At 38.4% G+C, this 27,506-nt stretch overlaps 2 protein-coding genes across 2 annotated transcripts; one reads left to right on the top strand and one right to left on the bottom strand.

Moving 5' to 3' along the window:
• Nucleotides 1-1,111: 1,111 nt before the first annotated feature.
• LOC146321973 (lysosomal thioesterase PPT2-A-like) lies at nt 1,112-11,193 on the bottom strand. The gene is made up of 8 exons (XM_084727313.1): nt 10,838-11,193; nt 8,990-9,143; nt 5,298-5,393; nt 5,061-5,168; nt 4,880-4,963; nt 4,696-4,780; nt 4,354-4,408; nt 1,112-3,568 (listed from the first exon to the last, which is right to left on the bottom strand). The coding sequence occupies exons 1-8, from the start codon at nt 11,015-11,017 to the stop codon at nt 3,425-3,427; spliced, it is 906 nt and encodes a 301-aa protein (XP_084583439.1). The 5' UTR covers nt 11,018-11,193; the 3' UTR covers nt 1,112-3,424.
• Nucleotides 11,194-14,602: 3,409 nt separating this feature from the next.
• LOC146321972 (flotillin-1-like) lies at nt 14,603-27,049 on the top strand. The gene is made up of 13 exons (XM_084727312.1): nt 14,603-14,740; nt 16,463-16,513; nt 17,034-17,109; nt 17,366-17,456; nt 19,347-19,490; nt 19,631-19,750; nt 20,102-20,197; nt 20,336-20,488; nt 20,622-20,803; nt 21,592-21,637; nt 21,811-21,948; nt 25,010-25,174; nt 25,467-27,049. The coding sequence occupies exons 2-13, from the start codon at nt 16,471-16,473 to the stop codon at nt 25,494-25,496; spliced, it is 1,284 nt and encodes a 427-aa protein (XP_084583438.1). The 5' UTR covers nt 14,603-14,740; nt 16,463-16,470; the 3' UTR covers nt 25,497-27,049.
• Nucleotides 27,050-27,506: the final 457 nt, after the last annotated feature.

Below are 27,506 nucleotides of genomic sequence, written 5' to 3'. Positions count from 1 at the left end.
TTCTTTTTTCTTTTGTGCACACCGACTGAACTGGGTGTGTGTGGTGTGATGGTGTGCACACACAAGCTATCAGCATGTTGGGGTTTTAGGAGACTTTACAAACAGTATGGAAGCATTTTATGTTTTTTTTTTTTTTGTCAGTTTGAAAACTGGTCGCCATTAACTTAAACTGCTTGGGAGATTCGTTTTTCCTGTGAAACTCCAGCAGCGTTTTGTGGACTGAAAAAACTCAACCCAACTTTCAATCTGCATGAGGGTGAGTAGATAATGATTGAATGTTCATTTTTGGGTGGACTAGTTGCAGAGTTTTGGAGATATCAGCTGAAGAGTTTTCCGCCTTCTCTCCAAAATAATGGGACTAAATGGACTTAATAGCACAATGACCCAGTTATAAATATAAATAGCAATACAGGCCAGGAGAAAAATCTGCATTTTTGATTTAAGTGTGAACTGTCCCTTTAAAAAGGGAAACAGTCAGAGAAAAGATGTGTCTCATTATTTGCATTCAGTCCTGTAAAACATTAGACCTGAAACTGCTGACCTCACAATTTTCATCTCAAACCAGTGTCACTGTCAGCAGACCAGTAAACTGAGGTCAGATAACAAACAGACACAGATTATATGATGCATCTTCCACTAGATGGAGCTCATTAACCACAGCACAGAGTATTTAACTGGAGAGCTGCCCCATGTGCCTGACTCACACTGTAGACACTACACTTAACCAGCTTTTAAAAAGGGACGGTTCACCCCAACATTATTATATAGAACAATGGCACTTTGCTCAAACTCAACAGCAATGTCTCTTTACTTTACTGGTTACTCAAGATCCCCAGACACTCTTTTAAGAACTGCACAAGAATGCTTGAGTGAGGAGAAGCACAGTAAAATATGTGAAATGCTGTCTTCAACAAATTCATAATTATTTGGGCCTTCATGTAAATTCAGCAAACACCATCCGTTAAGTTATTTCTTCCTCAAAAACAAAAAAAACAACAAAACAAAACACTGTGTTGGTTTGTCTCGGTGCGTTGGCTGCTGCCGTTGGGTCGGAGATTAAAAACAATAACACATTTTTCAAACATGTTCATTTTCATACAGAGCAAAGAAGTTAGAAGAAGTCAATTCTAGTTTATTTAAAGTGCACATCACCCAAAGAGTCTCTTTACACTTCACAGATCAGTTACACTGAATACACTTTACAGAATACAGAATATATTTAGAAAAACATTTTTTGCAGTGATCTCTCAGAAGTGGTTAACACTGGTCAGAAAGATATGTACTGGAGGCAAGATATTTTAAAAATAAACATTATTGTGCAAAATTACAGCAGGGCACTGAAACAGTAAACAGTCAGCAGTATTTTTAATAATTAAAAATAATTATACATGAAAAAAAAAAAAACAAATAGAGCAATATATATATTAAATTTGAATTAAGAAAAAATGATCAAATATATGTAATTTGCTGCCTATTAAGTTAGCGAATAAAAACAATCTGCAATCTGTTCTGTTATACAGGTCAGTATCAGGCTGATAATATCAGTCGACTGATAGATCGGTCGCGCTCCAGAGCCGAATATTTTCCACGTGTGTGACTGAGCCCCAAACTTAGAGGCCCATCACGGCAATACTGTGTAGCCAAATTTGCCATAATTGCATAAAGTAGGACATTTTCGACTTGCTGCAAATTAAAAAACTCTCCCTTTTTTCATCGCTGGTCATGCTTTGTGAAGTGGTTCGCTCATTAAAAGAAAAAGAAAAAAAAAAAAATCAATTAAAATGAGCAAACTTTGTGTCAGACATTTTGCATGAAGTAAACATCAGACTTCCCGCCTGGTGGAAAAGCCAAAAAAGTTTTCTAGCTTCCAGGTTTACCTCCTGGTTATACGGCCCCCTGAATATGCACCAGAGTGTTCCCCCCCCTCGCCTGTGAGCTCCTGCTCGGCCCACAGACTTTGCATTTGATGTCACAGATTTTTAAATCACTTTTCTCAGCTCTAGGAAAGTTTTACTAATATAAAAATTTCATGGATCAAAAATTGATAATAGAGAGTCATAATTGACCTTTTTTGCAGTTTGCGGTCTCCTGTAAACAGTTCCACAGACACCTCTTTTATAATGGTGGCTAATGGGGGAAAATGCTTTTTGGGCTGCAGGGAAATTTTTCGCTGAAATACAGCGAGTGGCCACTAGGAGAAACTGGAAACAAAGCTGAGCAACAATGCCCCGTCTAGGTTCTATTATCAATCTATGGTCGATAGAGCTTTGAAGATGAATACTACTGCCAGCATGCTAACATGCCCACAATAGCAATGCTAACATGCTAATGCTAAGCAGGTGTAAAGTTTGGGAGCTCCTTCCAAACACAGTCTGGAGTGTGCCAATGCTCATTCTTGTTGGCTTGCATTGGCTTAAACATACAAGAGCTCACGCCTCATTGTAACTTCTAACAGAGATGATTTTTTATTTTCTTGTGATCACTGATTTACGTAGATATACACAAATTTTTAGTATTTGTGCACGGCTGCAATCACGAGCAGACCTCCCTGGAGATTTTTAACTTTCACTTGATTGTTGATAAATTGTCAAGTTGACCATCGGATGTTACACCAGAAATATGCACAACTAAATACTGCTAACATACCAACGTTTGGGTGGACTAAGTGAGATCACCCCACTGTAGTTCACACACTTAATGCTAACCAACGTTTTTATATCACCTCTGTATTTCTGTCTGTATTCGCACACTCCCTCTCTCTCACACTTCTGTTTTTATTAGCTGACAGTTTCAGCACTGTTATTGCACTCAGAAGTGAACGTCGCTCACGTTCATTGATTGTAAATCCATCTGTTTAAGTCACCAAATAAATGTTCAATGGTCGCTGTTCTTTTAGCACGTTCATGCACAACACTGCTGCTATGTCCTGTAAACCGCCGCCATTCAGGTGACACACCAAGTTTTTAAGGCGCCCCATAATGTTTGCATCTTAGTTTAGCATGTTAGCATGCTAACATTTCAACATTAGCAATAAATAGGCTGCAAAGTACAATTGAGGCTGATGGGAATGTGAAACCACCAAAGTTATTAGAATTCATCCTGTGGGAAACATGAAACTCTATATCACATTTTATGACAACTTGTCCAATAATGTTGAGTTACTGAAAACTACAAATGTCACTCTCATAGTGACACTAGAGGGAAGGTCAAGGGGTAACCAGGAGAAGGGATCGTGAATGTTTATACAAAATTTCATGGCTAAGTCCTTGCTTTTTTTTCCTTCTATTTCTAAAATATCACTTGTCGGCACATCTTTGCACAAGCATGATCTGTTTTAACGTTCACAGATGTAACTCTGTGCGTCACCAGTTTTGATCATACAGTCTATTTTAGTTTGCATTAACATCTCTCACTTCAGTGGTTTTCATGTGAGCCACTTCTCTATGCAGCTCATGAACACTGTGAAGTTGGAGTGCCACTGAACGTGCTTCACTCCAGAGTGAACACACACCGACACGTCCCCGCGAGCGTCCAGCGTCTTCAGCCCAAACGTATCGTTTCTGTAAAACTGTCAGTGGGAGAGAGGAAGAGACGGACAGGTTGTTACAAGACAGCCACTACCATTTGGCAGACGGACGAAAGTAAAAATGGAGAAGGGCTTCCAGTCGAGACAGAAGTGATCCAGGTTACCGTGTCGGACGGGGACACTCAACTTGCTTTGCCAAGGTGCGACTTTTGCAGAATAAGAGAGATCAGGGGCCATTTAATAAACAAACATTTATACTGATGTTATAATGATGAATGCTGCACTGAAACTAGCATGTTCTGATGCATGATGGAGCCTGAAATTAGCAACCTTGCATACAGTAAAGGAAATTAAAGGAGCAATACGTAGCAACTGCACATGCAGAAATAAGTACTGCGGTCCAAATAGTGAGTTTGACTGTATATTAAATAGGTTGAAATCCTGTTTAATATACGATCTATGATTGAAGCAAGTTGTTTCCCCCGACCCCCTCCACCTCATTGGTGGAGGTTGCAAATTCATCTGTCTATTTTTTTATTGAACTGACTTTTTCATGTTTGCTGTCTTCAATCATTGCTAAGCGGCAAAATGACCGCAGCAGCCGTGTCCAGGTCAGCTGGACACGGAAATCAAGTGTCACCGTAGGTGGAAGTTATGGGTGACAGACCCCCTTCCTGAGAGAAAATGTAAATCCATTTATGTTCATTGTGAATTGGAAAATAGCACTGGCGCCCTTTTGAGGGCCGGATTCGGTCTGCGGGCTGCAAGTTGAGCATTCCTGATGTGTGACTTGACTTGACAGACTTTCAGCAAAGTTTTAAACTTACCTCCTGGTTTCTCATTTCCACAATGTTTTCGTTGCTGTCATAGAATCCAAAGTGGCTGTGCAGAAAAGAGGAAACAGTCAGTTCAGGTAAAGAGGACTCGAAACCTCTGCTGCCGTTCTGATCACAAACACTTTGACCAGACCAACCCCTGGCATTAGAAAACCAGTTAGCTAACATGTCAGTACTGCTGCTACTGGAAAATATTCTGGGAATGCGATCTCGATGACGGGGACGGTGTGAATACATTTCTGTCACTTTTAAATGAAAGAATATCTGGAAAACAATTAATAAGCATGTATATGAATATGTATATGAATAATAAAACTTTGATGACAGTGAAACCTGGACTGCCACGGCGTGATGACGCCATCATCTGGTCCTCCAATCAGCACAAGCTTCTTGATGCGCAGGAAGTTTCCTCTCCACGCTGAGGAGGTGAAATGTAGAAATGCATGTTTTTTTTCTTTTATAATGCCCTTTTTTTTAAGACAACATAATGACTTTCACAGTGATTCGTTTCCATTACCTTTCATGTTGCTGTGAGGTTTGTCACCATTAAGCAGCGGCAGAAAGCCGTTGCCCTGCAGGTAGCGGGCCATATGGTGAGGGTCTGCAGAGAAAACATATATAATGGCTGTAGTACCTTTAAAAGGGTGAACTGAATGGGTGAATGAAAAGGCTTTTCAAACCTCCTCCCTCATTCTCACCCTTCCAGTAGTCACAAATAGACACTTTCTGTCCCATTCTGTTGTAGCAAAAACGAAACACCGTCTTCTTCATGTATTCAGGACAAACCCACTTCAGGTATTCTGTGTCTGTGGAGTAAAGTGGACAGAAAAACAGTATTTTGGAAATTAAAATCTATTACAAATACAATAGTGTTAGTTCCTAAATGGCATGATTAGGGTCATCTGTGATTAAAACATAATCTAAAGCTCTCTGACCTCCGTATTGTCCAGCCTGTGGTGATGACAGAGAAATGAAGGTGTGCACGCCGTGGTCTGGAGTCGTGGAGAGAAGTGCTCGACAGATAAGACCACCTTAGAAAAAAAAAGTAGACGACAAGAGAGTCACAACAACGAGAGAGTTCAGACAAACCAACACATGGTAAATGATCTGAGGCTATATTCACAAAGCTTCCTATGTCAAAGAGTTGCAGAAAATTAATAGACTTATGATGTTTTCTAGGAATTTCTTCTTAAAGTTGAGAGTAATTCAGTTCAGAAAAGAGATGAAAGAGAAATATTCTCCAAACATTGAATAACACTTCATAAAATGAACGATAAAGATTAGATTGTGCAGGGATAATGTTTTTGGTTGATGTAAGGTTTCAGAAAAAGCAAAAATAAAAAATAAAAACAGGCTGATAAACTTCCCACATTTCGTTATTCATTTTTTACCTTTTTGTGTGTTTTAATTGTGCAAAATAAAACTATAAACTATAAACTATATTAACACCTGCAGGCTGCTGGCTTCCTCCGTTATTATCAAATATATTAAATGCTAAAATTACCAGCATGGTTAATAAATTTAACAACTATCAGCATGTGAAAAGGCTATTGTAGCTTTGTTTTTAACAAGATTTTCTCAACTATTTTCTATGACTTAGAATTTATTCAACAGACAAGTTTTTAAATAGTTTTCATAATGTCTTAATAGTGACGTACTCAGCAACGGGGCCTACATGTGGATTTCTGTTGTAGGTGATGCATGTTTCAGCAATAAAGCTGAAAGAATAACAGATCGAAACAAAAATGTGGCAAAATTTGAAGGAGCTAAAGCAGCTGCATGTGCTGCTGTAGTCATGATTTGATTTGATTTGATATTCTGCAATTTTCTGCTTTATTTTTAGCAAATGCTGATTTTCAGGCAAGGAGTCCTGATGAATATTATGAATGAATATGAATATAATATAATAATGAATGGTTGGCATTTTGATATCGGCTTGTAATAAAATATTCACGAGGCGCTGGTTACTTCCTGAACCCTCCACAATACAAGAGTGAAATTACATTCATGCTATGGAAAAGGTTACTTTTCTCTCTGCCTAAAGAAAAAAGTGTTAAAAACGTTATTTAATTTCACTTCTGTTTGTTTATTTATTTTTCATTCCATATACATGCCTTATTTGTCTAATTGCTCTTCTGTGCACTTTTTAGCTCTCCCAAACTGTACAAAGTTCGTACATCTTGTAAAAATCTGTGGCTGGCAGATGAAATGATACAGCCCTTGCCTCGACATATACCTGTAATATAAAGTGCTGTTCTAAAATTAAGAGTTAAAAAAATGCATGTAATACTTTCTATAGGCAGTGACTTAAGAGATCATTGAGGGAAAGAGAAAAATCTCAAACTCCTAAAAAAAAATTACAAATGTTTGTGCTTCTTTTTGAGCACAAGGGAACATGCAAAAGACATCAGAATATAAACTGCAGAATAGCGAGAAGTGTGAGCCACTGTGGTTAAAAAAACATTCTTATTTTAGCGTGCTGGAAATGTGGAAGTTGAAGGCCTGTACTATACTAGCGGACTTTGTCCCTGAACTTTAATGTTTGTGTGTATTTGTGTGTCGTCTTTGGCTCTTTGTGATTTAAAGTTTGGCCACATTTGTTTCTGCTGCGCTGCTGTATAAATATGTGCAGACAACGAGCAGGAGGGAACTCGTGAAAGGTAAATAACACGTTTTTGCACCGTACACCACATATTCCTACATTATTCTCATGGTGGTTATTTTGTTAAACTGATCTTTATTTTGTTAAATTGACCTTCAGGAAACAGACACTGTGTCGTCTTTGGCTCTGCGTGATCTCCCGTCGTCCTCGTCGACAGCATATATAAATTATACAACATCTATGTTTGTCTGACATTATCTCACACTGGGAATTTATCTTGGTCTCTGACAGACTGACCGACGCCTCTCTTCCAGCTAACTCAGGGTTCTGCAATCCTTAAGTTCAAAAAAGAGTCACGTTTGGCCAAAAAAAGAAAAAAAAATGCCTGGAACCTCAGCTATTAAACTCTCACTTTCTTTATTTTCTCTTTTCTTTTCGTCACTGGCAGAATATTGAACTCCAGCGCTTTCACCCCTCATTAGTGTTGATATTTAATGTGGAAGAGTAGATTCACTCTAATGATGCGTCCCACACGGGCACCAGACAAATGTTCTAGGACTTTTTGTTACATGGATAAACAATAATGTATGAAGGATGCAACAGTATCATAATATTGTGAGGGTGCAGAGTTTGGTAAGGATGGTAGGGAAAATTAAAATATAACAATTGTTGTCTGTCTGTGTCTTTTCAATGTATCTGTGCTAATTATAGACACAAAACATTATGTGTTAAAGTTTTGAAAGACTGCGTACTCCCCCTCATCATGCCTCAAAATGGTTTGGTCCACTGTCTTCCTATAGCCATTATTATAATTATTTTTAGTTTTATTTTATATTTATCCTATTTTATAAAACGACTGCTACTGACTGCTGCATAGTTTTTGTTTTGCAGTTGTACAGACATACTTCAAGCATTCAGTGCTAAAGACAATTCATTCCAGTTTATTTACACATGCTTTGTGTTAGCATCATTATTTTATTAAAGAAGGAAAGCAGAAGCACTTTAAGTCAAAAGGAAAAAAATGCTATACACATTATATATATATATTTTTTTTTTTTTTTCAAAGTCTATTTTTTCTTAGTTTTTTTTTATATTGCAATAAATATTATCGGGGTGGAAGAAACTAATTATAAATACTCAAATTGCTGTAATCTGTAAAGTAGTTTTTTGGGCTACTTGTGCTTTTATGAGTAGATTGTCAAGTCTGTACTTTTACCTGTACGTAGTATTTATTTCACTATGTAATCTACTAAAAACATAGTTCAATACTGAGTGCAATTTGAATTAATATCCAAACCTTTCATCTGCATTTTCATAATCAATCAGGTGATCTGTTCACAAACGGGCCGATGAGAACAAAGACATGCAAATGAAAAATACAACAAAATGGTGGAGCAGCAGTCATTTGGAGTAAGGATGTTAATGATTAATCATTAATCATTGAATTTCCATTAAGAATTTAACCAGTTAGAAATCTATTCATTGATATTTAATCAATAGTTAACTGCATCTCGTTTGACATTGTTTTGTCTGGTGAAGACATTTGTTGGACTAAGAAACTTAAACTTAGACTTAAAATGAGAAAACAAAGACAAAAAAAAATACAGAAAAAGAAATTAGGGAAAAAATGTGTTTTGTATCTTATAAATTATTAATGATTAATCAGTTGTTGGCATTTTCAACTATCAGATCAGGAAATCACACAAAATTTTCAACCCTAGTTTGGAGAGGTGACTGTGACATCAACAGTTAAAAGTAACTAATACTCTGAGTAGTTTTTGCCACAAATACTTTGTACTTTTACTGAAGTATATTTCTAACAGCACTTTTACTTGTAATTGAGTAATAATTTAGCAGTGTAAAAGTACTTGTACTTGAGTACAGATTTTCAGTACTCTTTCCACCACTGAATATTATATTATGACTCTTATCCATTTTAAGTTTTTGTTACAGTTATATATTAATTATATATATTGTTTATGTGTGTTTAAAAAGTGTCTGCTGTGTGTGATTGGGAGAGACGACCTTGTGAAAAGCACAGGAGGTGGACGCCATCAGGAGCCTTTTTCATAATGGAGTCGACGGCCTTCTTGAAGCCTTGGACCTGCTTCCACATTGGCCTCAGACTGAACAGGTTGTCATATAAATCAATCACCTTCACCTCAGTGCCGGGATGCACCTGGAAATAACATTTAAAAAAAAAAAAGGAAGTGAGTGTCAAAGGAGCAACAGATTTACAGAACCACTTTAGTGCTGATTTAATCAACCGCAGACAAACTATCAGCCAGAGGACTGATGACTTTATCAGCCTCCTCTGTCAGACGGAGGTTCACACACAGACGTTCTCCCAAAACAAAACTGATCTGGAGGAAGAGAAAATGACAGGGGAACAGAAATTCTTACCTTGAAACCGCTTGCTGATTTTCTCTTCCCCTGAAATCTGACTGCCTTTAAAATAAACTGTTGAGGGTTAAGTGGCCTCAAACAGTTAAATTGATCAATATTGAGCCTTATGGATGAGTAAAATGTGAGAGGAGGGTTTGTTAAGAGTTTGTTTGAATAAATGCATTAAGGTTTAGCAAAAACACACTGTAAAAAAAAAAACATACTTTAACTTTTAAAAAAAGTTAGAGTCTGGGTTTCCATAAAAATTTAAGTTGACTAAATTTGAAAAGACAAGTTGAGGTCATTTTTAAGTTTAACTCAGTTGTACTTGACAAAACACAGTCAATAAACTTAGGATATTAAGTTGAACCAACAACTGTTCAGTCACACTGACAGACTTTTACATTTTACAGTTTGAAAAGTCAGTTTCACACAGTGAACTTACAGCTGCAGCTGCTCCTTTTGCAGATACTTTGTTTCAATGTCGCCACAAAAACAACATGAAACTGCTCGCTGTGAATTCATCAGCGGTTTGAAGTTTTTGCATTAATGGGAAAAGAAGAAACTTCACATATCTTAAAGAATATTAGAGACGAACAAATGTTTCATTCAATATATTTTCTTCAAACGAGGAGAGTTTTAACGCTCAAACAAATGCAGGCTGGAAAGTCTACTGTTATCTTGATCACATTTCTTTAAAAACTTAATTTAATGAGTTGACTGAACTCTGAACAGTTCATTCAATCAACTCATCATTTCGAGTCAAACGACTTCAAGTTAGAAGAACTTGTGTTTTATGAATTCTAAAAATGTTCCCAAAAAAAAAAAGGGTTTAAAAGGTTTAATCAACTTTAAAAAATTAATTATGTATGATTATGTTAATGATAAGTTGATTTCACTAAATTTGAGTTTTTACAGTGCAGGTGGACCAAACTTACAGTCAGGTTTGGGTCACATTACTGTGTCGGGTACTGAACACAAATTACATGGCAACTTTTGGAAACTTTTTACAAAAAAGTAATCCAATCTGAATACTTTGGGATTACTTCAAAATAAAACACTAAATATTTCACCTTATACTAAAAATGGATTTGAGTTCCAGCTATTCTTGTTTTCACTTTAAACGTCTCAAAGCATTTTTCAAACAAGTAAAACTGCACTTTTCACAAATCACAAGTGTATTTGTGTATTTCCACAACATGTGGGACGCTGTTTCTTTTGCTAGAAACTTGAATGAACTGTAGTTGTAGTTGATTTCACCAGATTCCTAGATGTTTTTTTTTACAGTGTAATAACTCACATTTTTCTGAAATGAGCCGGTCTTCATAATGAGTACTTTTACTTTTGTTACTTTAAGTATGTTTTGATGCTGATACTCACGTACTTTCTCTTTTGCAGCATTTGCATTTTGTCTTAACATTTTCACTTTAGTAAAACATCTCCCACATTAAACACCTTCGTCCCTCCTGAGCCTCTGAGTTGTCCTACCTTGTTGATGAACAGAGACAAGTTTTTGAACTGTTTTGGTCCATCGAAGAGTCCGTGCACGATGATGACAGGCTTGTATCCGTCGGTGCAAACCCCCGTCAGCAGCAGCAGCAGCAGCAGCCGCAGCCGCAGCCGCAGCGCGGTCAGCGGTGATCCCCGGATGATCTGCGGGGTCTTCATGTCTCTTCTCGGTCACACAGGTCGAGACCTCCGACCGAGCGGGACGGAGAACCGAGAGGAGACTTTGCCTCGGTGTGGCCAGAACTGTAACGGTGCTGATGAGTTTTAATGAAGGTTATCGATCTCTGTCAGCTTTTGTTTAGACTGAGAGCACGCGCGCGCTTCCTTCCTGATCACCCTGCTGGAGTCGATCAACACGTCCGTTTCAATATACGTCTGGTTTATAGCAGTAACATCCCACCTACTGACCAGCTTTTAGGAGGGCGTTCATCTTTATTATTTGCATAAATATTTAAAAATAGCATAAAAATATTCCCACGGTTATGATGGCATCATAAAGTTAAAATTATTCGATAGAAAATACGACGTTTAGCACTTTTATCTCATAATTATGACTTTTATGTCATAGTTATGGCTTTTGTTTGGGCTTTGTATATCATGATTATCAGTTTTGTATCATATTTTCAACTTTTAATTAATAATTATGATTTTTTTAACCTATTTTTTTTTATCTTAAATCTCACAATTATCACTTTGAGCCCATAAATTATAACATTTAAGATCATAATGATACAGTTATATCGTAATTGTTATGTTTTACTCATAATTTTGACTTTCTGTCATAATTCTGAGCATATCCGTAAAGTTTTTTTTATCACTTTTATCTCATAATTATGACTTTTTATGTCATAATTACAATTTTTGTTTCATAATTTTGGCTTTTAAGTTCAAAGTAATGGGCCTTTATCCCATAATTATGACTTTTATCTCATAATTTTTGTTTTTCATCTCACAATTCTGTCTTTTTATCAAATAACTATGACTTTAATGACATTATTAAAAGGATTTATCTCATAATTGTGAGCTTTTATCTTACAATTTCAACTTTTTATGTCATAATTATGTCATATGGTGTGTGGAAATGTACAAAATAATTAGGATTATAATACCTTGCAGCTGCTGTTATTTTCGTCACAGTGTTTTAGTGTAATCTGTTGAGTGTTTTCTTGTCACGGTTTGGGTTTTTTTGGTAGCTATTTCCTGTTTTATTTTGTAGTCCTTGTCGTCCTCTTGTTTCTGTGATTTTACTTCCTGTCTTTGTCCTTTCTTTTGCCCTTTTTGATTAACATTTGTTCCACCTGTGTCTGATTAATTGCTTGTCTGTTTAGTCCTTGTGGTTCTCTGTTTCTGTATCAGTTCATCATCTCCCGTTCCTGTCCAGACTGGACCGCTGCCTGAGACATCTCCTGTCCCAGGTGACAGGGGCCTTACCTTCACCTTTGTCTTCATCCGTCCTTCAGGGGTGCTCGGCTGGTCTGGTCGTATTCATGCCCCGGTAAAGAAATGGGGTTTAGACCAGCCTTCCCAAAGTTCTGCCTTAAACCCCAGTGAGAATCTGTGGACTGTGTTAAAGAAACACCGCCGTGTCAGAAAGCCAACAAATTTGAACTGCACTAATTCTGTCAACAGGAGCGGTCAAAGATTGAACCGGAGGCTTGTGGATGGCTACCAAAGGCACCCAAATGAGATGAAAATGGCCAAGGGACATTTAACTAAACATTAGCATCACTGTATCTATATTTTTGACCCAGCAGATTTTGGCATATTCCCAGAAGACCCCTAAAAAAATTATGAAAGAACCAAAATGCATGATTGTTTTTTGTGACAAAGACACGTGTTTCAGTCATTCCATCATAGAAAATTAAGAGTTACAGGAATCACTGGAAACTCAGGACTCTCATTATAAACATGCTCTTTACAAACGAATGTAAACTTTTGACTTCAGCTGTATATTATCATTAACATACCGGATTAGGATTCAGTGCAAAGGAAATGTGGCATCATCTGTTTTGCAGAACTGTTGGGAGATCACAACATTTACTGGTAAATTGATTTTGGATGAAGAATTAACAAGAAAGTGAAACGATACAAATTAGACTCTATACAATATTTTTAAGTGTTTTAGTTACATTAATCAGATTTCAAATTAATGCTGAATGTTCTCGTGTCTGTTTATGAGTCGCACAGCTGTGTACTCTCTGATTATGGCTGCCAAAATAGTTTTCCCCTGGCGACTGAGATATTTGAGCCTGCAAACTCAGCCTCTCTCTGCCATTCAGTCAGTCACCCTCTTAAAAAGCATTCTGATATCTGTGCATATCCAAAAACATGTTCGTATCAAATGTTTTGAAATAATATTTGAAAGCAGGTGTGTTTCTCCTCCGATCACAAATGTGGGATTTTGTTTTGTGCCCGTATCTCTGCCCCAGTCCTGCAAACTGTTTGCTATTTGGTTTGTTTACAGCACAGAGCAGAAGAGGGTGTGTGTCACAAACTGCTGTAAAAACCACAACTGAGAGACATATTCTGGATTTGTTGTTTACATGTCTAAAGTATGCTCCTAAAACCAGAATAATACCAGCATATCCCACATATCTTAATCAGATTATGCTCCGTTCAGAATAAGACTTAATTCAGAATATACAACCAGAATAAACTGTTTACATGAACTTTATCTAATTCAGAATATGCTGCTCGAGGACTTTAAAGAGGCAGGTTTAACTTGTGTCACTGCTGTTTGTGAAGAAACATGGACTGTTGAAATATCTAAATCAGGGATGGACAAACTTTTTCCCCTCAAGAGCCAAAACTGAAACTTAATGTTGGACCAGGAGCCAAAAGCACACACCTAATGTATAGTTAAAATGCAAAATGATACTAAGATCCCAAGTTCCCTTAACTTCTTGTACAAAGTGTCAGTGTTGCCATGTATCACCACCCGAGCCCATAGCTGTTACAGTGTTGGCCAAAACATTTTGTCAGGTGACAAAAACACTCCTGTAGCGCACCCCCTGGCTACCCAGAGGTGAAGACCACAAATACAAGCTGAAATAGTCTGTAGTTCTTCAATAACACCAACTACATCATTGTGACAACAGTGAATGCAGGAAGAACAACAGATTTTGCAGCATTAGAGCATTTCCTCAGTAAATAAAACACACATTAAGGGATTTATTGCTTCAACTGACTACATTTACCATCAATACCGACTGGATAAACACATGAAAAGTGCCAAAGTTGCCCTTCCAAGGAATAAGTGGTTAATCTTCCTGATCTTTTGATTCAATGTGAAAAAAAATAATAATAAAACAGCACATTGTGGACAACTATTACATGAGATATTTTAAAGCATGTTTTACAATCGGAACTTTAAAATTCATGCAGTAATTTCTTGCAATTAATGTTAACAGATTTAGAAGCTGTGGCGTTGCAGTTGTCACCATCCCCCACTAGATGGCAACAGACACAATATTATTGTAATTGACGTAGTTGTCTAGAAGGGAATCCCAGATCCGCGGAAAATCTCGCGAGAGTGATCAGTGTAATGTAAACCATGCTCTTTTCCTTACCCGAACCAACCGTTTTTGTCTGCAAACCTACTCAGATCTTAAACTCAGCGTTGTCACGTTAAAAATCGTAATTAGCTTGGACAAACTGCACAATGGAGAAACAACGCGTACAGGTCTCGCGAAATTTTATCAAATCAAGGGTTCCCTTCTGGACATTGCGTGATGGGCGTGGTCAATGCGCACTTCCCTCTCCAAACGGACATTTTTGTCATTCCAGTTGACGGGAAACAGCTTACAACCTGATCGTGACAAGAGAGCAAACTCGACCTCGAATTACTCTAAAAAAGGGTTGGTTTTTATTGACCTGATATCGGTAAGTTATATGGAATCATCAGTTCTATCTTACATTATTTAGCCGTCTGTTTTTTGCTGTAGTATAAACACCGCACTGTTTTCCACAGACGTAGTGACGATACCGACCCGATCCCATCGGCTAGCTAGCTAACGTTAGCATTCCAGCTAGCTGTCTTTGCGGTCCGTTATTCAGTTTTACATTTAATATACCGTTTGTCTGACGTTATTCTTGGAGCACCGACGTGTTTTTGCTGTTCTCGCTAATATTTTGACAACACATTGCTCATTATGTTTTTCGTAAGCGGGGAAAAACTTGGAGTCCTACCAACCAGATTACCCCGTATTAGTGTTGCTAGGGGAGGGGTATTCAGGGCCACTGAGGAAAAATGGTTGTTAATTAACGGTTTGGCTTGAGTGATTGACGTAGACACATGTCAGTTGTAGCCTGTGAGTTACTACAATATATTTAACTGTCTATAACAAACCCTTGAGATTGTGATGCTTAAATATGAACACATGTATGGATGTAAATGACCCTTTTTTAAATTATGGACCGAAACTCCAGAATAGTGTTTGATATTGTGACTTTGTCACTTGTGTTTTAAGGGGTTAATCAGTGGGCTGAGTATTGGTCCCTTGAAAGGGACAAGTCGGCCAAAAAATGCATATTTTCCGGCCATAGAGATGTCTGCCTTTTCTCGAATATAGTGGAACTTTATGACGCTCCATTTGTGTTGATCAATGTGACCCACAATCATATGTGTAGTAACTATTTTCTTCCTGTTGTATAAAGAATGTAGTTTCTCATCAGACTGCTCACAACAAGGTTAACATACACAGTACGTTTCTACAGTCAGACTCATTCATTTAACCTAACCATCAGATGGTTTGTTACACAGAACCATCCAGGAAATTATCAGTAGAAACTAAGTGAAGAAGGGCAGGGACTTTCAAAAAAGAAATACTTGGCAGGTGATTGGATGAACCGTCTGTTTATAATGCCTAACACGGGCTAACTTGAACATTGTTTGTTCGAGACAAGTTGCTTCCATGGATGCTTCTTGCTTTCGTAACACATTAAACCCAGCCCCTAGCTGTCAGTGGTCCCTCCTAGGACACTGATTAGCTGCATCACTTTTGGTGCGGACACAGACAGATAACCTGAAGCCAGGCAAGATGGATTGGCGCATGATCTTTTGAATCCAGCTGCCTCGCAAGGTAATATTTAACCCATCCTAGTATTAAAAGCTGTAGGCCCATGTAATTTGGTCAGGGGTACTGACTGGATAATTAACCTAGTCTACATGGTTTCAATCTTAATCTTCAGTAACTGGGTTGTGATTTCCAGAAGGAGATGTTGCATTTTTTTCCAATTGTACCGAGCACCAAAAGCAGAGAGCTATTTAGTCCCATCATATTTGAGTGAAGGCAGACATCTCTACAGCCGATATCTCCGAAACTTGGTGACTCACGCACAAAACAAACTAGATGGATAAATAGCACAACAGGCCAAAGGAAACACATGTGTATTGGGTGTGAATTGTCCCTTTTATATTGTTTATGGATACACAGGGCGGTGGTGCATGTTTTCTAAGTACAGTACGGAAACAAACATACACTTTGGCATCCAGCTTTGTAGCCTTATATATCCAGTATAATGGTTTCCCAGTTTTACCAGGCTGTCTTTTTCTTAGGTAACAGAATTGTTCATACTTACTTTATTTTTTTTGTCTCAAATCAGGAGTCAAGATGTTTTACACATGTGGACCCAATGAAGCCATGGTGGTGTCTGGTAAGCGATTTGCTTGATTTCTCTTGCCTGCATTGCATGAATGAATGATTATTTCTCACAGTAACACAGGATGTTAGGAAACCAGAATATTCCCTCTTGGGTAATTAAAAGCACATGATGCTATAATATTGTTACAAAATTTCAGGAGGTCACTATAGTATGTAATGTGTCATAAAAGGAGTCAAGAGGTCACTATAGTATGTAATATGTCATAAAAGGAGTCAAGTTTGAACTGTGTATATAGTGGATAAGTAAACTTGTGTCATGTGAGTAATTCAATCTTCACATGGCTTGTGATAGGATAGTATTGAGCAACACCTATTGAGGAAAAGTAGGAAATTTCCAGCTTGCTGTAGTGTGTTGGTTCAAGCTGTCATTGATAAATTGCATCACTCAGACTGTTGTAATACTGGGCTGCATGTTAAACTACGTCCTTTACCCTTGTGTGAATAGCTGAGTGTTACTGAATGACAGTGTAATGTTTATGTTATGTGTTCTCCCCTCCTCTCTGTCCCTCCAGGATTTGGCCGGTCTCCACCTCTAATGATTGCTGGAGGAAGAGTGTTTGTCTTCCCGTGTATTCAACAGATCCAGAGGTAATCACACTTTCAGTCTCTAGTTCTCTTCAGTATTTTAAAGAAAGCACAGCTGTCTGATTTTATGTCACCAGACAATGGAAATAAATGTTGATGGAAGACACGTGTGTTATTAATATCTTTTTTCAATGCTGTATCCATTATTGGCTGATTGTTAATAGCAGCATGGAGGAAACAATTAACATAATTTCCTCTGTCTCTCCTTTGTTTTGCATCCATTTCAACCTTCCTTTTATTGTATGTCCTTTCTTCTCAGGATTACACTCAACACCCTTACTCTAAATGTGAAAAGTGACAAAGTCTACACCCGTCATGGTGTCCCTATCTCTGTCACTGGCATTGCACAGGTATGCTTTGAGAATGGCATGATTGTAATACGCACCATAATATCAAAGTATTAAATAGATAAAAAAAAGTTGTGCATGTTTCTACAAAAAATAAAGTTATTGTAGCAGATTGAAAATAATTTCCACCAAAAGCCAGGGAAGGGGGTCAGCTGCTATTTAACAGAAACGGTGTCTGTTGGACATACAGGCCTCGGGCCCACTGTATTTATGAGCTTGCTAGCTTCCTGACTTCACATAACACTACTAAAGTTTAGCCCCTGAAAGTCCCAAGCTCGTGTTCAGAAGTGGTTACAAATATACAGAGAAATTTCCACAGTTCCAGTCAGGGTGGAAAAATAGCATCAGCCACCATGCTGATAGATTTCAAACACAAAATGATGATTTACTGTTAAGTGGCTGGTGACTTAAAGCATTTATTTGTCAGTTGCTGGTAGATGTTAACATTTCAAAAGTTAATTTCTCACCCTGGTTCCTATACAATAATCCATTATTTGGGTAGATTAAATGTTCATTTAAATTAAATAGAAACATACAGTAGCCCACTCCATAATAACATCATGTTTTACAAATACCAACCTGTCCAAGAGTAACGCCACATCAATTTCTGCTGGGAGCCTAAGGGTGGGAGGTATAAATGGTATAGAAAGTACACTGGTATAAATTTGCCCTGCAGTATGAATTTTGACTATACCATGATACTGTGGTATCCTCACTTTGCTTGACCAAAACAGATAAAAGAACCAATAACGTCAGAGCTTTGCTAGATTTTAAGATATATGGCATTCTGAGCTGAACAGGTGTCATACCAGTGCTTTAACTCTGCAGAAGTAGGTAGATTGAAAATTAAAGAAAAACAAATATACCATATATATACTGTTACCGCCCGTGCTTTACATTACACTGTGATGTAATTTATAGGCCATTCTTCCCAGCTGTATATCAGCCTCTTCTCTCCTTTCAGTGCTCTATAATGTGGAAAAACTTAACCAACAGTTATCTGTGTATGTCCACGTCATCAATTATCAATTCATCATCATCAGTTATTTTATTTTTTAGGCCATAATCCTTCCTCTTATCCCCAATATTCTTTTTTTGACCTGGAGCATCAGGACCTTTTCTTAGATACTTCCTAGCTTTTTTTTCCCCACAACAAACTTTGCCATGCTGCTGGTTGCTGTAGCCGACTCCTACTTCTGTACTCTTTGCTGTTACTATGGTTGCTTCAGCTCTGGGAAACTGTTGCTAGTTGAGGCAAAATGCATCACCACTTATGTGCCGGCGTGGAATGACACCACAGACGGCAGATTTAAAACTCAGCTAAACTGCCTAGGCTTAATCAGTATTGTGTGAACTGGTTTGGCAAGAGCTTGAATGTTTCTGTCATTAGTTTATATGTAAATGTCATGCACTTCAGCTTTAATGACGCATTTACAGTATGAGGGGATGGGAGCAAATAACAGTTTGATCATTTTTAAAGTACAAAATACATAAACACAAGCAAGTTAAACTATTTTTACCAGAGCAAAATACTCATCAGTACTATATACAAAACCACAGCGTACATATTCAGTTAAGTTTGAAAGTCATTTACTGTTTGTAAAGAAGGGAAAGGAAGACATCACTTGAAAAAGGTCCCAGGCTGGATGGGAAAAGGTCAATGAGACACCCCCACACGGAAAGAATATAGTGAGTTATTAGTCGTTTGTAAAAGAAGTTTCATGTTTTAGACCAGTGCAAAATAGAAAGAAAAGAATGTAAAACTGTGTAATCTTAATTTTTGTGCTACGGTCTGAGCTTATTAAGCTTAAGTCGGATAATGACAGATTTGTACTGTTGAGAAATGTTGCCACCCTCAACCTGCTACTCACTTGTTTTCCTGTCTTCTTCCAGGTGAAGATACAAGGCCAGAATAAGGAGATGTTGGCCACCGCCTGCCAAATGTTTATGGGCAAGTCTGAGGGTGAGATTGCTCAAATTGCACTGGAGACACTGGAGGGACACCAGAGAGCCATCATTGCCCATTTGACTGTGGAGGTGGGTGCACTGACATTTTCCGCTCATAAAAGATCATTCAGAGGCTTTATGTTTATGATTTATCTCTGACTTAAGGGCAAAGTGAATGCCCACATACAGCATGTAATAATTATGATGAATGTATCTGTGTTTGTGTGCAGGAGATCTACCAGGACCGTAAGAAGTTCTCCGAGCAGGTCTTCAAAGTGGCCTCCTCTGATCTGGTCAACATGGGGATCGGTGTCGTCAGCTACACGCTCAAAGATGTTCATGATGATCAGGTACTGGATGTCATTTTCTGCAAGTGCTAATGACAAACAACTGATGATCAAAACACCACAGTGAACACTAATTACTGGGGCAGCAGGAAACGGAAATGTCACTGTGAGCCTCTATCTTTTTTATATGAAAGCTTTTAGTCTGGTATGATTTACAGTAAAGCACTTAGGTGATTGATATTGACTCACTGACTCTGACCTTAGCCACTCTCTGCAATAATGAGATCTAAGTGCTTCAGTGGTAACCACACCATCTCTCTTTTTTGTGTAATGCACCAGCTTCCATTTAGTGCTCCAACTGTCTGACTCATATTGTACTGTCACTGTTTCCCCCCCTCTGTGTCTCTGTCTCAGGACTACCTCCACTCCCTGGGTAAAGCCAGAACAGCCCAGGTGCAGAAGGATGCCAGGATCGGTGAGGCTCAGTACAAACGAGACGCTGTCATAAGGGTAAAATAAGCTCTTCTCTTCTTTCTTCATCCCTGTCATACTGCCTGTTTGCTCATATGGATAATCTCAGAATAATTCATACTTAAAAAAGAAATACCAACATTTCTCTGTTTCTGTCCTTCTACGTTCTGTCTGCAGGAGGCCCACGCAATGCAGGAGAAGGTTTCAGCTCAGTACAAGAATGAAATCGAGATGGCAAAATCCCAGAGAGACTACGAGCTGAAAAAGGCAGCCTATGATGTTGAGGTCAATACCAAGAAGGCTGAGTCAGAAATGGCCTATCAGCTCCAGGTACAGTCATCTGGTCATGGTCTGATGTTCTGCTAAAGGACCAATCCAGACTGTAGATAGTATCTGAGTATTTTTCAGTAACTAGAGGCTGAGTTGTGTTTGATATCCCCTTTTCCTCTGCATCCCTCATCAGGTGGCCAAGACCAAGCAGCGCATTGAGGAAGAGAAGATGCAGGTTCAGGTGGTGGAGCGGACGCAGCAGATTACACTACAGGAGCAGGAGATCATCCGCAAGGAGAAGGAGCTGGAGGCCAAGGTCAAGAAGCCTGCAGAAGCTGAAAAATACAAACTGGAGAGGCTGGCTGAGGCCCAGCGGTGAGTACTGGAGCACAGTACTGTTGTATAGTCCAGATAAAGGATGCATGATAATATTGGCATGCCATCAGTATAAGCTGATAGAGGCTTTAGAATGAAATGAACATTTCTACTGATATAACAAGCTGATAAGATGACGCTTTAATTATGCACATGCAATGTGAGCATGTCTGCGGTTTGTTGAAGTGTCCAAAACAGATGGCAGAGTTGATATCTGCAATGATTCCTCAGTGTTTTTCATGCAAGGAGGAGCCAAATCTTACTCTTTCAGCAGCACAAATTTAACTGTCCAGTTTAAAACCTGTCATCCGGATCACGATGACTAATTTGTGAAAAGCAAAGAGAAACAAGCAGCAGTCAGAAAAACCTGTCAGCAGCAGTTTTCATGTTTTGCCCAGTTAATAAGTACAGTTTGAAAAGCATTGTATTTTATGTCTGTATCTGCCAGTGGACCATCATGATAAGAGTAGACAGAATAATATGTGAACTCCATTACATCACAGGGGAGACTTGATGTTGTCTGCAGTTGTGTAGAAAAAATGTGAATATTGATTTCAGCAGTCATCAGTAATCGGCCAAAAACAAGTTGGAAAATATCTGCATATCAGACACTGACAAACAGTCCAATGTTGTGCATCCCTGGTCCTGATGAGGGTTGAACTTCCATGAAACACAAAAAACAAGTGATGTGCATCCAACACATGCACAGCATCAAGAAGGACAACATTAAATATAAAAAGTACAAAAAGTTCAGACAGTAAAACAATCTCTCTCTTCCTTCCTGGCAGCCTGCAGCTTATCATGGAGGCTGAGGCCGAGGCTGAGGCCATCAGAGTGAGTCCTGCCGCATGTTTCCTGTTATTTTCTGAGATCCTCCCACCAAATCTCATTTCCAGCTTCCCCTCCCTGCCCGTTAACCATATTATATTCCCCAAACATTATTACCGCCTGTCTGTGTGTACAATTCCATTGTAATCTCAACTCTGTACATTTATATGTCCATGTAGATGAAGGGCGAGGCAGAGGCTTTTGCGATGGAGGCTAAGGGTCGTGCCGAGGCCGAGCAGATGAACAAGAAAGCTGAGGCCTTCAAGCAGTACAAAGATGGAGCCATGGTGGACATGCTGCTGGAGAAACTGCCACTGGTCAGTATGAACTAATAGTTCAATATTGTGTAACAAAATACATATGGGCTACTGCCAGACTACGTGTCCATTATGAGGAATCCATTATTAATTAATTACCAAAAAAAGATAATTTATATTACATATATATAATTTTTATTCAGGAGTTTTGCAATCAAGTTTTTTTTAGTAACAGTAACTCTGTTTTCCTAACATCTGAGGGTTTTAATACCTGGAACAATCATTACCGTCCTACACTGCTTTTATGAAATGTAAATGTTCACTGCTCTATTAAATAGGACGAACTTGAGATACAACCTAGCAATAGGAGATACCTGTAGTCCGTTCAGCTGTGAGTCAGAAAACTGTTATGCTAACAACGTTCAAAGTCAGTAACATTGTGTAACAGTATGGTTTTTTTTTTAGGATTTGAGAGTTTATTGATTTTCACATTTAAATTCACATTCATTCAACTGACTGATACTAAAATGTGAAAAAATTCAAAAAGTAAAAAAGGGATAAGACAATAACAAATAAATAATAAACCACAGTAAGTAAAAATTACAGTATTCACACTGAATGTAAAGGAAATCTGACTGATGCCTGCCATGACACTGTTACGGCTGTTCATAATCCTTTAAGGATAAGTGCTGAAATAGTGTCCATGTGTTTCTTTGCACTGCTCCATCACCACAGCTGACCTCCTGCATTCATACCAGTCTCACCAAGATACATTACAGTGGCTCTGTATATTTACAAATGCACATAACATGTGGTAACACACAGATAAACATGAGTCTACCCTGTGTATTTTGAGCTCCACACTAAAAGGGATAGTTTACCCAAAACTGAAATTTCAGTCATTATCTACTCACCCTCATGCTGATTGAAGGTTGGGTTTATTTTGTTAGTCCGCGAAACACTGCTGGAATTTCACAGGAAAATAGTGTTGCACAATCTCTCAAACATTGGAAGTGAATGGTGACCAGTTTTTCAAACATAAAAAACAACTGGAAAAAAACAAAACATAAAATGCCTCTGTACTGCTCATCTGGTGTAATCCATGTCCCCTGAAGTCCCGACATACGGTTTGCACTCCATCACACCACAGACACACACTTCACATAGTGTGCATGTGCACTTGAACGTGGCTCCAAGCTAAGGATCAGCAGTGAAGATTCAGGCTAAAAACATGGTGTAAATAACATTTTTGTTGTTAACTTGTCGTGTTGGGGCTTTTGGATTACACCAGATAAACAGTACTGAGCCTTTTTATATTTTTATTTTGTTGTTTTTTTACTTAAAAACTCTTAAAAGCTGCTGCTTGCCCTGCCCTGTTATCCACTAATTAGATGGTATGTTTAACAGCAAGACTAGCAAGCTATCCAACCACGTCATTGTCCCCAAATCAATATGAAGATTTTCACAAACAAAAAAATGTCCACATGCTGTTGTCTGCAGCCGATACTAAAACTACGGGTGGAGAAAGGTCTGACAATGCGAGACGAGCCACAGGCTGAAGTGGCGAGCTAAAAAGTGGACAGGATGAGTTGATTGCTTATTTGATGCAGATGCAGAGGGGCTGTGTACTTCTTGCAGCTTGTGTGTTACAGTCGCCATCTTGTCGAGTTCAGAGAAGGGGGCGCTTAGTGTGACCTCCTTGTGCTGTTTCTCCCTTTTCTTTTCATCTTGTCTGTCTTCAGCTGCCTTCCAGTCACCAAAGTTATCATAATCTCCAGATAGGATAAACGAAGTGTCAAGTCATTCATTAGATGTTGACCTAGCTTGTTAAACTGTTGCAGTAAATTGTAAACAGATGCTTTGACTCCACCCCTGTTGCTATGGTTACTCATACCAGCGCATTCAATCAGATCCAATTATTCATCCTGATCATGGTGTAATATGTGAAATCATGGCTGACTATTTTGCTTTGTCCTCATTTTTCTTTAAAAAAAAAGTTGCCTCCTCTGGGTTTTGTTTCACTCAGTAGACTTTCTGTTGGCATCACAGCGTCGTCTCATGACAGAGGACTTTTTGGTGTTAGTTCTGTTTTATTCTAAATTGGTTTTAGCAGATTAAACAATGGTAAGCTCTGTCAGGGCCATTTTATCTATATTTTTATAATTATTTTTCTTTTAGCGTTTCCACCTCAGCATGGAGAGCCCTTCACACTCATTTTGTTTCACTGTAACTTTGATGTAAATAGGTTCATTTGTTCCTGTTCATTTTCATTTTTGAACTATTCGTGATTGTTCTGCTGAATTATTTTTTATTTTTTATTCAAAATGTTCCCTAACCCTTCTACTACATCTACCCACAACTGCAGCTTTCTGAGTGACAAGAGTCTTTTTAATAGTTTGTATTTTATCAAAGAACCTCAAGGCCTTTTCAAGATTTCAAATTCAAATTCCTCTTCTCTGTTGCAGTAAAGTCTTGCTACTCTCAATTCAGTTGGAGAAAAGGTTTCCATATAAATCCCCCTTTTACATTTTCTTCACATTTCTTTATTCATAAATTCATAAAATCAATGCTCACTTTTATCCTGTTACAGGATTTTTCAAAGCCTGAGTTTGTGGGCCTCCCCTCAGACAAGGCTTGGAAAAAGGCTCGCCCCCTTAGTCGACTAGCTTAGTTTCGCTCATTTCCTGGATGTTTATTTTATCACTGTAGCGCTATTTGATCCCGTCTCAACAGTTTAGCCAAGAGAGCTGAATATTACCGTTAGACTGCACCAATTACATGACAAGGGTCTGGCCAAAGGCATTTATCTGTGGCAAACAGTAACATTTCCTAATCCTATACTTCTGAACCATCTCATAACCAAATCACACACATTTGGGTTTGTATGTGTGATTTTGTTAAGATTTATTTATTTATTTTTTTTTCATTTCCGTTCACTGAGTCTCCCCTGAAACTGTTTGGAACCCCCACTTTGAAAACCTCTGCCCTGTTAATTACACCCACGTCCAACCATGGATTGATTTAAACTTCCTTAAACTTTGTCTTGCTGAATTTTTGCCTCAAATCTTTTTCCAGATCTCCCTTTCACTGTATTAATTTTCCTACATCTGTCGTCCTGCAGATGGCAGAGGAGATCAGCAAGCCGCTGTCGGCAGCCCACAAGGTCACCATGGTGTCCAGCGGCGGCTCAGAGGTGGGAGCGGCCAAACTTGCTGGAGAGGTGCTGGATATCATGACGAGGCTGCCCTCTGCTGTGGAGAAACTCACTGGAATCGACATCTCCCAGGTAAGACTGTTGTATACATATTTTTAGATATTTCTTGTTTTCTGTTTTTTTTCCTATATATATATATATTGTTGTATAATGCACATATGTTTACATAGTTCTTATTTGTATTTTCTCTATGCTTGTATATATTTCTGTTCTTGAATGAGAGAACCTGTAACGTAACCCAGTTTCTCCCCAGGGATCAATTAAATGTTTCTGATTGTGATTCAGTCTGTGTGTGAAAGACAGAAAATATGAGACTGAACGACAGGTTGTGCATGATAATTATCATCTCACGTTTCTCCCGCAGGCTTCAGGGAGAACCGCCTCTGTGCATTAAGAACAGAGAACAGAGAAGAGGGTGTAGAAGTGATCAGGAGAGGTGTCACCAATATCCAGACTAGGAGCTTCATATCTCCTCCTTGTGCCTATAACCACTGTAACGACTCCTCAACACCGTAGTCTCACTGTCTGTGTGCATGCATGTGTCTCACTTGTGTGTCTCTTATGTTCCCAAACAGAATTTTCCCATCCTCCTCCATGTGGTTTCTTGTCATGTGCTTGGTCTGAGCTGTTGTGATCTCCGTGGTGGGTGACTGTAAAAGCAGCTGCGAGGAATACAATTATTGATGAAGCTACTGTTTTTGCTAAGAGACAAACCCCTCAGCTCACATTAGCCAGTGATAGTGGAAGTAGGAATTCATGTCTTTTACTTCACCTTCAGTATACTTTTTAATTTGTTTTTTTTGTTTGTTTGTTTTTACCTCAATCCATCTGATTTTCCCTGCACAGGGACTGGGTCAATATTTTTTAACTTTGTAATGTAGAAAATGTTTGTGGCTCAAAGTTTTTTGTGCCTTTCAATTCATTAAATAGTGCTGAGCCTCTTTATCACATCATCTCTGCATAGGTTTGTGTGGCCGCATCATTACTTCTGTACTATTCGCTTAACAGAGCCTCTCATAGCTTCACGCTTTATTAACTCGTTGTGCACTCATCTACTATAAAGAGACAAAGTCTGGGGTTTGCTTGTTTACTCCACATATCTGTGTGTAGTAAGTTGTTGCTGGACCCAAAATCATCAACTGTACTGCAAGTGGAATGATTTTCTCAGAGTGAAAGGGAAGGAAGTGGCTGATAGGAGCAAACTAAAGGGGTTTCCTGCTGAAAGTTGTGAAAGTAGGTTGTGGTGGAAAAATCATTGTTGACTTTTGACTTTGCTGCAGCGTCTTGGCGGTGAAATGCGAGCGTCAAGAAGGTCTCTAATAACTACGTATCCTGCTGCTTTTATGTACTCGCTTCTAGGAGTTTATACTAACATGCGGGAGATAATATGACATTTGTGGTCTTTTTATTTGGTGTACCGACTTTCCATGACAGTGTGATGCTGAGTATTACAGATTCAGGCAGATTTTAGTTCTCACAGTTGTGGAAGGTTTTGATAGTTCAGTACCTCAGATCAGGAGCTGATTTGTTTCTTTTTTTCAGACTCTTCACTAAGCTGCCAAGCTTTGTGTGTGTGTGTGTGTGTGGTTTTCTTTTTGTTATCGCCAAGTGCCTGGTCAAAACTCTTCAATGGTGAAGTCAAGTTGACTTCTCTTTTTACGCTTATCTATCTGTCAGGTAATCTTTCCTCATATGCAACTGACCGTAAGCCATTGGCCGTCACTGATGACGGCTGTAGATGAACGCCAAATCTATCTCGACTTCTTTTGTACATTCTTCTGACTAATCTTTTACTACCCTAAAAAAATGTGCTGTTGCATGTTTATCCTTAAAAGCGTACAGTGAGTTGTTTTTACATAGTGTGGAAGCTGTATACTAGTGTCAGATATTCATGATTTATCTATAGTGAAATGTTCTGTAGACAATAAAATTATGTAATCACAGAAACCCTGTTGCTGTCTGTCTTTTTTTCCCTCTTCATTAAATTACTTCATTGAAGTGGCTAAAGTTTCATTTAAGACCAAATGGAGCAGACAAGAGATTAATATAGTGATTGGAAAATTAATCGGGAACTTTTTCAATAACCTTTTAATCACTCAAGACAATTTAAAGGCATACTCCGAAGGATTTTCCAAAAAATTATCATCACTTATGATAATAAAAGTAGCTATTTTTTAGTACCTGCCTGGTCGGGAAAGTTAGGTGCTAAATTTACTTGCCCAACATGGCGTTTTACTTCTAATCTAAACCAATCTTAAAAAACAATCAGTAGATTAACTGGCAATGAAAATAATCATTAGCCGCAGCCCTGGAGCACATCTTGATATATTTGAAAAGGTTAACTTTATTAAAACATCTACAAAAATAGACAACAATGAATTACAATGGCATCAAGGTAGCAAGC

This window comes from Lutjanus erythropterus, chromosome 9 (genome assembly GCF_056507025.1).
Source record: "Lutjanus erythropterus isolate fLutEry1 chromosome 9, fLutEry1.hap2, whole genome shotgun sequence".
NCBI lineage: Eukaryota > Metazoa > Chordata > Actinopteri > Lutjaniformes > Lutjanidae > Lutjanus > Lutjanus erythropterus.
Note: the sequence above shows the minus strand (reverse complement) of the source record. Positions and strands in the feature narration are given on the sequence as shown.